At 46.1% G+C, this 13,372-nt stretch overlaps 1 protein-coding gene across 1 annotated transcript in view; it reads right to left on the bottom strand.

Annotated features, from left to right (window-relative positions):
• POMT2 (protein O-mannosyltransferase 2) overlaps window positions 1-13,372 on the bottom strand; it is a 42,449-nt gene that overhangs the window by 12,850 nt on the left and 16,227 nt on the right. The window contains exons 5-11 of the mRNA XM_037503792.2: window positions 12,474-12,582; window positions 10,850-11,009; window positions 9,584-9,690; window positions 8,796-8,878; window positions 6,223-6,332; window positions 4,687-4,753; window positions 2,300-2,369 (exon numbers count right to left, since the gene is read on the bottom strand). Coding sequence (XP_037359689.1) covers window positions 2,300-2,369; window positions 4,687-4,753; window positions 6,223-6,332; window positions 8,796-8,878; window positions 9,584-9,690; window positions 10,850-11,009; window positions 12,474-12,582 — 706 coding nt within the window. The remainder of the gene's footprint in view (window positions 1-2,299; window positions 2,370-4,686; window positions 4,754-6,222; window positions 6,333-8,795; window positions 8,879-9,583; window positions 9,691-10,849; window positions 11,010-12,473; window positions 12,583-13,372) is intronic.

Genomic DNA, 13,372 nt, shown 5'->3' with positions numbered 1-13,372 from the left:
GATCCCCGGCTGCTCCCCGGCCACCGGAGGAGGGTCCCACATGGCGTGCAGACCTCTCCTGCCGCCCGCTGCTCCCCTCAGCAGTGTACCTCAGTCCTTCTGCCTGCTCTGCTCCCCGCTCTGGCTCTGGTGAATTCTCTCACCCTCCCGCGCTTCTGACTGTACCCAGTGCTTGTACAAATAAATAAATAAATAATAAATCTTTAAAAAAAAAAAAAAAAAAGAAATCTGACAAGCAAGAAGGGATGGGAGGAGATATTTAAAGTACTCAAAGAAAAGATGTTCAGCTGGAATCCTTTGCCCTGCAAGATTAAGACAGAAGGAAGGGTAGGGAGCCTCACTGAAAAGCTAAGAGTTTATCAACCCCAAGCTGCACATGAAATAAGAAAGGGGTTATTACAAAGCAGCAGAAAAACAAATATAAAGGTAACAGACGCCTATTTTATACATCACCGAAGAGTAACGTGTCCCATCAGAACAAGTTTAAGACCAAACAATCCAAAGAGCCACAAAAGTAGTCCATTACATAATAACCTCAACAGGACCATCAAACAAAAATCAATAGAAATAACACAGAGGACAACAGAAATGGAACCTAAACAAAACTTAATAGGAAGATGCAAACAACAAAATGACAAAACAAACAAAAGAATGGCAATAAGAGCAGAAATAAATGAAATAGAAATGAAAAAAACCACAATTTCCAAAGAATGCAAAACTATCAATTCACTAAAAAAAAAAAAAAAAAAAAAACAAAACTATAAGGTCCCCAACGTTTATTTACAATACTTGGGAAAGGAAAGCAATCTAAATGCCCATAGGAAAAAAACTGGATGAGGAAGATGTGGTCTAGTCACTTTATGGACTACTACTCAGCGATGAGGCAAGATGAAATGTTGCCATTAATAGCAAATGGAAGGAGCTTGAGGGAATTATATATAGTCAAAATGACAAAGACAAATACTGGACATTTACACAGCAAATGCTTCAACTAAGTGAAATACTTATGAAATAAGCAATCATTAATAAATGAAGTGAGGTCACTGAGGTTTGGAGGGAGGTGAGAGAAAGGGTCAAAGAGGATACAAGGGGTTGTGGTGGGAATAAAAATAAAATAAATATGTTAAGTATCCCCAGTCCTCACTAGGAAAAAAAATATACATTGTCTTTCTATTTATAATCACTGTTTTAAAAAAAATCTGTATCTGATAATTCTACTATATGAAATGTTTGCAGGGCTGCTTCTGTGTCTATTGTTTATTTGTTCTTGTACAGAGTGCCCTATTTCCTTCTGTGCTTAGTTATTTTTTACTGTGTACCACTCACTGTCACTGAGAAACTATTTATGGGCATGGATGACAATGTCTTCCCCAAAAGAAAATTTACATTTGTTTTTTAGCCAGGCATCTAGGAGACATTACCACTTTGGAGGATCGTATTCATTTAAATTCATGGCTTCAAGATGTTGAGCCCTCCAGGAGAAAAGCATTTGGGCTACAAATCCACATGAAGGTAACTGGCAGTTACAACTTCTCAGGAGCCAGAGGTAATATCCCCTCCCACCCCACCCCACCACACCAGCCCTCCCACAGCTCTGCTAGATACCAAAATCACTTTTCCTGGGCACAGGTGGATAGAGCAGATTTACCTTTACCCTGTCTGTGGGGGCTCCAAATTGGGGGGAAGGATCACTTAATAAATTACCCCTTTGGGTGAATATGGAGTTTTTAACTTTAAAACTCCTCTCAGGAAGCAGCCCAAACCACAGATCAAAACGCAAGATTGTGGGATAAAGGCAGAAGCAGAGGCTGTGTCCTACTTATTTCTCTGGATTCCGTCTTCCACTTAGATTGGCTTAGAAATTCTTTACTTCCTTGTTAGCTCCTTGATGCTTTTAAGAAGCTTATATTATTCCATCATTTCTACTCATCCTCAGAGAGAACACTGGGTAAATATACCAGCTTGCCAAATTCTCAGAAACAGACTCCTACGTCTTTCTATAGGCAGCCACTTAAGCAGCAGCTTTGGGCAACTCAAATTGTTTTCTTTTTCCCTCTAGGAAAAGAGAAAGTGAAAAATACTCTCAAAACTTAAAGTTCCCCAAAGTCAGAACAGGCAGGCAAAGGCTGGCCTGCTTATTTTATCAACCTTCATAAAATAATCCTCCCATTCTAGCACACAGACTTGTTCCATTTACTAGAACCTCATCCAAATTTGACTACTGTTTATTTCCAGCCTTAAAGAACTCCCAACCTTTGGTGCCCACACCTTATTTAGCTCAAAAAGCAAATTTACTTACTCTTTGTGTTCCAGTCGAATGATGTCTCCATGTCTTACAAACTCCACTGGAAATGAAGGGTCTAAGGGATCTGCCAAGAAGAAACAAGCATTGATATCTGAAATCGCTCACTCCTTAGGTTAGTATTAATTGTTGGCCTACCGGTCAGAGCTATAGCACCACGTGGTACGTGCTAGAGATACTAACAGAGCACTGTGACAGCAGACCTCTCCTGTCTCCCCCCTGCTCCCCTCAGCAGTGTATTTCAGACAATCCATCTGTTCTGCTCCCCACTCTGTCTCTGGTGAATCCTCTCACCCCTTGCACCTCTAGCCTATACCCCAGTTCTTCTATGCAAAAAAAAAAAAAACCAACAAAACCAGCACTGTCAGAGCAAAGAGAGAGGGTCCCTAACTATCTCAGAGGGTGGAGAAACGGTGAAGATGAGATGATGATTGAAGAGACTCTTAAAAGAGGGGGAAATATTGTCAGAGGAACAAGTAAGAGTACAGAGGTAGGAAAGGACAAAACTCAACTTGATCAACGGTAAATGGCTTCACACGTTCAGAAAGCAGAGTGGGAACAGACGAGGATGTGAACAAGGAGGCAGCCTGTACGCCAGGCTAGGAACGTGGTCCTTTATCTGAAAAGCACTGAAGCCCCCACTGGGTGATTTTTAAGCTGGAAAGCTAAATAATAAGATTTTCCTCTTAGCAGTACAAATACAGTGTTCCAAAAATTAATCCATGTAAATGACCATTTGTCTGGCTCTCTTTCAGACCAAATTTTAAGCCCTACAAAATTTGTTAGTGGTTGTCTGGCAATAGAGGAAAATAAAATGATGAGAGAGACTACTTGTCTTCATCAGCAATCAAGACTGAGCAGGATCTGGAAAGGCAATGACAATGGAAAAGGACATGGCAGTAATCAGAGCAACACGGAGGGTCCTTGAAGATTTCTGTCTCCAGCAGTGACACACTAACACTTGAGGTCAAGAGAGACAAATCTGCCAGCACAAATCACTGGCTCTCATGAGAATCAGAGAACTCGGCTGTGGAGACACCCATTCCTACTCTGCCTTTTAAGTTCTCTTAAAAAGATTAATCAGCAAGATGACAAATCAAATACGTCAACTGGGAAGGAAGTTTTATTTCATATGGACTTGAGGGGAAGGATGTTTATGGCCATTAAGAACACAGAGACCTTCGTACGCACAGTTCCCAACCCCAAAGTGCTTGTAAGATCTCTACAGTCAAATAAATCCTGAGTTGATTGGGTGAAATGCACCCATCTTTACACAGAAGTCACAAAAGAATAACCAGCCAGCGACGTTCAGAGCTGTGCCCCTGTGGCTTTAGAAGTAAAGCTGGTCTCCCTACACCCCTCACTGTGGCAGGCCACCTGCGCCTGGCCTGCTGGACCTGAACACAATCAACACCAGTATCACAAGGTGCAGAAACAGACCCTATGGAGTGGCGTCATCATCTGTGACTGAGGAGTAGACTGCGAAGGCAGCGATTGTGTATGCCACATTTCTAGGCTAAAATCCACAGCAATCAGAGGAGGTGTGGAAAGGAACAAAGAAGGCAAATTTAGATAGTAGCCGCCCACTTCCCCCACAAAGGCTGTGGTGCAGCAGACTTAGACAGGCTGAGCCAGGTGGTACTTGCTGAGGAGACAGAGAATAGCTGTGGCATAGACAATCAGTGAGCTCCTCTCAGCTGCAGCAAAAGGCAAAGGTGCAGGTAACAGGCTATCTGACCAAAGAGAAGAAGATCCAAATATAGCCCTAGTCATAAAGCCCCAAGAGCTCCACAGGTGTGTTCAGAGCAGCTTTGCCCAACCCAGTCAGGGGGAGTCCATCAGCAGGCATCAGGTGAAGGCCCAAGCACCCACTGAACAAGCCCAGCCGCAGGACTGGGGGGGCTCAGATGCCCAGCTGACTGGCACAGGCCAGGGGTAAGCAGTGGGCAGCAGCACTGGAGCAAGCACAGTGACTTGAGCTGCACCATATGCTGGGGTCTGCGAGGTGTGGCATGCTCTGAACAAGAAGCGAGAGCTGTCACCTGGTGCCCAGTGTTGGGCTATTCAGCAGCCCCAAGCGGCATGTCGAGAGAACCAATTCTAGATTAAGTCTGAGTCTTGGCCTGGTTCTCTGGCCTCAAAATGACAGCTCCAAGAGTGAGATCTCATCCGTCTTGCTCACTGCTTATTTCGTGGGCTGACAATAATACTTGGAACACAGCAGGTGCTCACTAAGTAATTGTTGAAAGGCTAGCTGAGATCATTACAGATGTTGTTAAAGAATATGCAGCGTTCCAGCTCAGTATCACTCTTTTCGAGGAAAGATCAACATTAAGGAGACTCAAAGTAATAACACAAGAAGCATCAGTTCCCTACCACATTACCTGCATTTGTGTTTTGTTTCTTGATAATCCACAGATTATTGTAGTCCTTGTGCAAATAGGTGGTGACCTGAGTGGGGTTGGGGAGGAAGAAAGGGGTGGGAGAGAGAAAGACCATCACTGTCAGCAAGGTTGGCCACAGGTCAATCAATAGCAAACCAGTGTGGCTTAAATGTCTTTCAGAACCCCCAGCCACCAAGCTGAGGGGCCATGACCCCCAATGGGGTTCAGAAGTAGCATTAGCGAGTGGGAGTCTCTACTTTCTTTGCATTTAGGAAGTCTTATCCACAAGAACATTTTTGATTCCTCTCTTTGTGTCTTTCAACTTTATCTTTAAAGTTCCAGCCTCCAGGGGCCTCCCTGATGGCACAAGAGGTTAAGACGCTACCTATGAAGCCATCCGCAGCCACTGCAGCACGAATTTGATCCCCAGTTGGCCAGGGAGCTTACCCATATGGTGCAGCAGACCTCTCCTGACTCACCCACTGCTCACCTCAGCAGTGTATTTCAGTCAATCCGCCTGCTCTGTTCCCACTCTGTCTCTGGTGAATCCTCTCACCCCTCCCCCAAACCTCTGGCCTGAATTGGGGTTCTTGTATAAATATGCATGAATAAATTAAATAAATAAATATGCATAAATAAATAAAAATAAAAATAAATAAAATGAATAAAGTTCCAGCCTCCAAAGGAAGGAACCATTACAGCTTGTGTAACGGTCTCCAGAACATAGAGGATATAGCGCATTTCAAAAAGTAATTAAGACCATGGCTCAAACTTTCTAAATGAAAAATTCACATCATGTTTTCTAGAATGTGGTCAAATGAAACCAAAATGCTCCATAAATATCTCACCAGAGATACCTAAAATTTTAACCCATAGTCATTTTGTGTACTGATTAAAAAATTACTTGTGTGTGTATACACATGCACACCCCTGTAATGTTGCAACAATCTAATGCCAAAAATCTGGAAAGAGTATAAATGTCCAATAACGGAGGAACACTTAACATGATGGTATGTCCACAGGACAAGCTATTATTACACAAAACGTGCTGTACAATAGTTTCTGCTGGCCTAGGACAAGGCCTGTGAAAAGCTGACTCTATCACCAGGCTCAGTTCTGAGCACAGGGCCACACGCATCTCAGTTAATAACCACTATACTTCACTCATCATCCACTCTTGTGCCAGGCCCTGTGCCGAGCATGTGAGCCTCGCAGGAGCTGGCAGTCACATAGCAAAGAGGCGGGAAGAAGAAGCAACCCGATATGAACAGGGTTCGCACATAGGCTTGTAAAGGGTGTCAAGAAAGTCGCTCCTATGAGAGAGACTCACTCAGGGATAGGGGGTCACAGTGGCCAGAAGGAATAGCACAGATTACAGAAGCTGGAGTGGGTCAGGGGAAAGAGAAGGGTGCAGGAGGAAGAAAGTGAAGCAGGGGAAACAGCGCAGGCCAAGGACAGGAGGCAAGAAAGGGGCGGCTTCAGTCTGGCCAATGGGTTGGTGCTGGGGCAATGTAAGTGCAATAAAAGCTCACTGACCTGCTGCTGGCGGGCGCCGATGCCCTCCGGATAGAGGTGACTGTGGGAGTGGAGATAGCCAATGGCCATCCGTAGATTTTTCACAGTGATCACAGAGCCGTAGGCCAAGTCTGGGCGAAAGAGAGAGGGTGTGAGCTGGTAAAGGGCTAGAGCTACCCTGGAGGGGCCTCGGAAGCCACAGGATGCACTGACCCCTAAACTGCACGGGGCCCAGGACTGCCTAAAGCAGGACGCAGCTGCCCTCTCACTCCCAGAGTCCACCCAAAATGGAGCTCACTACAGGGTCTCACTGGTGCCCCCAGCACCCCCTCGTAGGAATGTTAAGAAGTTGGGTATTAGCAGCATTATTATCAAAGAATTGTTTATAAGTGCAAAAGATTAGAAGCAACTTGTCCTTCAGTCAAGGTCTACACATACACTCAGGGGAGTAAAGAAGGAAGCAGTGTTTTATGTCCTCAGCTGGAATGTTCTCTGAGATATAATATTATGACAGATGTGAAGATCAACTTTTCACTATATAATCTTTCTTCCCTTTAAATCTAGTGCCATTGAAGTAACCGTTCAATGGTGTTTTGGGGTTATGTCTTGTTTGTTTGTTTTTTTACTCTGAATTTAAAAGACAGCAACAGAGTAAATAGCTTACCCAAGAGCGTCCCCCCTTCTTGGAGGCTTGGCCATTGGGAAGCCTTATTTCCTTATTACTGGCCACCTTCTCAGTCGCCTAGATTCTGGCTGCCCCACCACTCCCCACTCCAAAGAAACAGGCCTCACTCCGCCAGTGCTAGTCAACTCCTATCCTCCGTGGTTCATTCATCTGGTCAACAGAATCTGCCCATTACACTGTGGCTGCAGGCCTGGAAGAGCATAGTTTCAGAGAAGGTGGCTTTACACTGACAAGCTCAGGACAATGGGCAAGTGCGCCAGCAAAGGTGTGACCATGTGCTCTGGTGGGAGCACAGAGCAGGGCAATGATTTCATGTCCAAGGAGTGAGCAGAGGGTGGCTTGAAGGAAGAGATCCCAGCTGAATTAGGACTTCTAAATAATGAGTAGGACTCTGCTAATCTCACAGCTCCACTTTTCTGAGTTCTTATTCCAGTCAACATATGCAGCCCCACATACTGCTGACCACCTTTGCTTCTTAAAATGCTCTCTGCCCCCCTTCTTCCCTCTCCCCTTCATGGACTACCCCTTCTCTATCCTCTTCTCTCATTCTCCAACCTCCTGCTTTCTGCAGTGGCCTGACCTAGGCCCCGTTCCCTTCCTCATCCTAGTTTCCTTACAGATCACAGCCACTGCCACGGCATCAATTACCTGGTTGAGTCAGCTTTGAAAGCATCGACCCCAAGCATCCACTGGCTCCACTGCACACAATCCCCCAAGGGACTCAAAGTCAGCATCTCTAATGTGGAATCTGCCCTTCCAAACCAACTTTTTCACCTGCTTTCCTATTTCTCGTTCTTTCCCATTTGGCAGGCCCTCTGTGTTCCAGGCACTGTGTAAGCCACAAGAGACTGACAGACGTACGTAATCCTTGCCTCCAGGAAAAGTCCCCTGGACTCAAGTCTTCAGTGACATCTTCCTTTCTCCCTGTCCATGTACAATCTCCTTGAAACATGCTCCTTTGCCTTACCCCCGTGGCTCCTATCACCCTGCCCAGCTCAAGACCCCGCAACAGCTCCAGAGGATGCCCCCCGTTCTCCACTCCCCTCCACTTGTAGCCATCCTACATCAGGGTCATCTCCTTACAGCACAGCACAGCCTTCCTGGCTGCCTCCTGCTCAAAGACCTTTACCAGGTCTCCACTATCTGTTTAAAGAAGTCAAACATCCCATCCAGACACTCCACCCAATCATAATTTAGGCCCAACCTATCTTTTCAACCTTATCTTCCAGTACTTCTCTGCATATAACCATTGACTTGACTTTTGCCCTGTCCTTGGCCTTGACTGTGATATGCCTTCTGCCCACTGTGCCTTATCCAGCCTTTCCATCCCTTGACATCTACTGATTCTTCCAAGGCCTGGCTCCAAGGCAACTCACTCTGTGTACCTCTGATCCCCTCCTCAGCCCCAGCAGAAGTAATCTCTCACACCCTTCAATCCTCACTGCTGTTTTCCCTCTTTATTATAAACTCAACACAGTCACCTCATGTGGGGCCCGACATAGATGCTATACTGAGGGCATCCATCCACAGCCTCCTATGTGGCTGATGCTTGTTCATTTACTATCTGTGAAGAAGTGAAAGGATGTTGGTCAAAGAACACCGTGGTGGACAGTGACCGCTGGCTGTGAAGGACCTTGTTCTTTCACCAGATTCTCTGATTGGTCTTTCCACAGAGCTACTTTTGATGTTACAGATACAGTGGAGAAGTTATGGTTCAGGGTGTTTTCCTCTGCACTTCCTGTGCCCCAATTCCCTCTCTTGAGCACTGGGGCCAGATCTAACTGGACCTTTCTCCCACTCTGCCGTCCACAGACTAAAATAACTCAGTTTATCATCCTTGTCTTCTCCAACTCAACTCCCAGGAAACCCACCTGTCCTTCTACCTTTGTGATGGCCAAGAGACACTCACGTTCAGGGATGGAAGCATTGTGCAGGTTGTTTCCTGACAGGCGGGCCTGGAAGGCAGAACTGAAGAAGCCGTCACCAGGACCACTGAGGGGAGGGGAGGAGCAGAAGAGCGCCAAGTCAGTGGAGCAAAATTGTGATTTCCCAGGAGTCTTAGGAAAAGCTCTGCTCCATTACTTTAAAAGAAGTACAGCAGGAGTGGCAGCATGACGCTGTGGGGCAGAGACAGCTGATGGAGCCAGAGAAACCGGAGTCCAAACCTGACTCAGTCCCTTACCAGCCACGTGACCGTTGGCACACACAGAACCTTATATTGTCTCAGTTGCTCATTTGTTAATTGAGAATTTTTAAAAGATCAAAAGAACTAAGGAATGATTATAATTAAATGAAATAATGTATACATGCATACATGTGCAACATATAACATGTGCTGAACATAGACCCTGAGACTTGGCTGCTACTCTTTAAATGGGAGTGGCTGCTGGAGTTACTATTATCATCCTCTCTCCAACTGCATCCTCTGAAGGCCCATCTCTGCTAAGCGTAAGGGCTTCATTTAGGGATAAGGGCAATTTGGCTGTGAAAAATTCTCCTCTGCTTTGGGCCAAGGTGCTGGCCTTTCTGAGTCCCTTGGATTCATCCAAAAGACAGAACACAGGTGGAAACAAAAAGAAGAAAAACCCTGGGGCCCTCTGCTATTATCCCACCCACAGACACAGGAGGTCACAGGGCCTATCATGACTTAGAGGCAAGAGGAGGACCAGAATAATGCTGGAAAGGCTCTGGTTGTACCTTTTATTCAGCACCATGAAGTGAACGGCGTAAGTGGCCATGTAGAGAGCCAGGGGCAGCACGATGAGGCACAGCACGCGGGCAATCAGGTGCTTCCCCACAGTCACCTGCGGACACAGAGGGCACAGGGCACTGTATTATGCCTTACAACCGATATGCACATTATATGTAAGTTTTTACGTGTAAGACACAATCATAAAAAATTGAAAAGCTAATGGCCAACAAGAAAGACTATCTGGAAACCTTAAGCCTTCCCCTAACACCCCACCACCCAAGCACAACCAGGGGTTAAACATGGTCAGTCCTCTGCTGCCTGTCCCATCACATAGATACCTGCTCCTTTTCTCAACTTCAGGCTTCACCTTCCTCCCAGAAGCCTTCCTGGAGCTCCCGAGACTGCCTGGTACCCTCCTCTGTGCTCTCACTGCACCCGCTGACTGTCCTGTAATTGCCTGTTTACTTATTTCCTCTCTTCCCATGGTCTCCAAGGGCAGAACTCTTATTTTATTCATCTTCATATTTTGTGTTTCACACTTAGTGAATGGTTTGTCTATATTTTCTGAATGGACTAGGGAACGAGATAGGGCAGCATTATAAAGCAAAACAGTTCAGGCCTGGAATCCGCCTCACTCAAGTGTGAACCCTAAATCTACCTCTTACTACTTGTATGACCTTGGGAATGTTATTACCTCTCCAGGTCACAATTTCTTCATTTGTAAAGAGGTAACAAATGCCTGCTTCATAGGGTTGAAATGAGGAATAAATAAGTATAATGATAAGTATGATAATGATAATGAAAGTAAAGCATTTAATGCCTGATTTAAGAATCAGTTCTTAAATAGTACTGTAATAAACCCTAAAGGCCCTTACTGGTCTCCAAAGCTCAGGAGCCTGAGTGAAGAAAAAGAACTGTTTGTTCAGGTCATATCACGCACCCTACCTAAAGTCCAAGCATATGTGAGCCGGCCACATATTTGGAGTGAGCCCAGCTGGACAGAAACCCCTGGGTAGTTTATAGAGCATTTTAAGAACAAAAGGAAACAGATGCCAAAAGAGAATGCCAAGTCCATCCCCTCCTTTACCTGTTCAGCCTCTCAGTGGTGGCCACTTCGTGTGGTCAGGCTGCCCACAGACAACAGCCGAATCCAGCCCACCTCAGACCCAAATGTGGCCACTCAGCTGCTACAGCAGAGGTGGAGAAAGGCTGCTGGCTCTGCCAAGCAATCCCAGGGAGCAAGACATTTCTACAAGTGCTTGTGTTCTCACCAATGAAAGACTGAGGTCTCCAAACAGCTGCCAAAGTTCTGAAACGGTGTTCCAACCCACTTGCAGGATGATAAAGAGGCCAACAAACTTGACCCCTAAAGCACCAGCCAGATTAATGCCAGTCAGGCTGAGCCAGAACCACCAGGGGGCAGAGAAGGGCCTGAAAATCAAGAAGACACAGAGTTCAGTTTGGCTGGAACCAAACTCAAAGGCACAAGCAAAGGGAGGGCATGGACTCTGAGAGGCTGTGCTGTGCCCTCTTTCTAAGGCTCCCAACCTCAGGGGACCGTATCTTGGCTCAGGAGTCCATGGTCCGTGACAAACCTGAAGCTGCAGGAAGCAGGGGCTAAGAATGAGTACTGCTGGAGAGGGACCGCAGCTTTCCTGGCTAAGCACAGGGCTTACAGAAATCAAGGAGCTTATTCTTCAGGAATGACCAATCAAGTGGAAGGAAAAAGAGATCCAGAGAAATCGCTGGACTCAGTTAGTTCTCTCCTGTGCCACTCGGGAGCTCACAACACGCCAGCATTTATCGAGTGTTTGCTATGTGTCAGGCACTTTCCAGGCACTTTCTACATATTACCTCCTTCCCCTCACTATCACCTCAGGAAGCAGGTTCTATCATTATCCTCTCCTTAACATGAGGAAGTTAAGTACAGAGAGGTAAGTGACAGCTGGCAAGCAGTGGAACATGGTTCTAGCCATGGCAGTGGCTCCAAGGTTTGGTGCACACAGAGCACCAAGTCCACAGTGCTGCTGTTGTTTACCCAGCTGCCTTGCCTGTTCCTCCACAGCCCCCTCCAATACGTTCCATCTCTGAACCTCCAGCTCCTAGCACAGTGCCTGGCACACAGCATGCATTCAAGAAATGGTTAGTGGAGAGGGTGAGACAGAAATAAAAGATAACCCAAAGGCAGTGAGAGCTGCTGGTCACCAGGTCAGGTCTGATTAGCACAATGTAGTTTACCGGGCTCCCCAGAAGCTGACTTCTGGGAGAGCCTAAAAGGAGTCGGCTCTCTTGGTGTCAACTGAATGAATGATCTAGTCTACTCTCTCAGAGAAGAATCATATGGAAAAGACTATTCTGGAAGAAGACCAGGTCTTCCAGAACAATTGTAGAACTGATGAGGACCTGCAGGGATCTTCTGGATTGGTATGGAACATTCAAGCCAACCTTTACAGACATTATTTCCATCATCAGGACTAGGGCAGGGGGATAAACTGCTCCCAGATAGCCTCTATCCTGGTACCCTTCCTTCTGGGATGGAGAATACAAAGCATAAAGTTGCCCCAGGATCTCTTAACCCACATATGTGCTGAGGGATGGCTTAGAAACTGATGGGTGGGAGAAAGTATCCCTACATAATATCCACACATTCCTACCCAAATCAACCCCACTGTAAAAATAACACTACTCTTGGAAAAGTTAATTGACATTTCTTAGTCTCACGTAAAGCAAAACAATCTATTTTTATAAGCAAAAATGTACAATCTAAGTTAAAAACAAAAAGTGTTTTTGCCTTAAACTCAGTTTTAACGTATGTGTCTAGACATCCACCCCATCCCTGGCCATTATGGAAATTCTGGAGCTTCTGCCCCAACCCCCCAAGATGGTATTTCTGACCTGTCAGCGCAGGAGTTGTACTTGACCATACTCAGCATCGCAGCCATGATGAAGAACATCAAGATGGGGTCAAGGAGGATGTACTGGGACAGAGTGAGGCATCCTGTGTCTGAAAAACATGAGCTCAGTGGTCAAAAAGCAGAATCAGAGATGAGTCCCCTGGAGAACTAAACACCCCAGTACTAAGAAACAGCTTTGGGGTATATCAAAGCCCCATGACAACAAAGTATCTCACAATGCTTCTAGGCCCTTGAGCCAAAAAGAACCATCATTTACTCAGAGCAGTCCTGAGACAAGGGTTCTTCCCCATTTCCATCATCAAAAAGGGGGCCCCACCCACCCAACATGGGTATAAACAGCCTCTACCAGGACATTTCACATGAAGTCTCTGTTGGGAATTGATTCTCCATACAAGCGCCTAAGTGATTTTTTTAAACTAAATTTCATTTCAGCATGTCGTTACTTAAATCCGCCCATGTCTTCCCATCTCACACAGACTAACGAGCTGCTGAGTGGTCTCCCTACCTACCCAGCCTGCTCCCAGTGCACTCTGTCTCTCACCAGCCCTGCATCACTGGCCCTCCGCTGTGCCTGGGAGCCGCCAGGGGCTGCCTGGCACGGGGCCACTGCACCTGCTGTCCTCCACCTGAACACTCTCCCTTGGATCTCCATGCGGCTCAATCTTTTCCATTTCTCTAGTCTCCGCTCAAAGCCACCTCCAGGGAGCGCCTTGTTGACCACCCTAAAAGTGACTCACTTCCCATCACTCTATCCTTTACCCTACTCTATTTTTGCCACAGCACTTATGGCTTAAGATGTTACATTTATTAATTAACTTGATTATTTCCTGTCTGCCACACTAGTGGCGTGCTCCATGAAAGCAGGCTGTCTCGTCAGGG

The sequence above is a fragment of the Talpa occidentalis genome, unplaced genomic scaffold (assembly GCF_014898055.3).
Source record: "Talpa occidentalis isolate TD23 unplaced genomic scaffold, MPIMG_talOcc4v2.1 talOcc4.11, whole genome shotgun sequence".
NCBI lineage: Eukaryota > Metazoa > Chordata > Mammalia > Eulipotyphla > Talpidae > Talpa > Talpa occidentalis.
The sequence above is the reverse complement of the archived record's forward strand: the minus strand, read 5'-3'. Positions and strand labels throughout refer to the sequence as shown.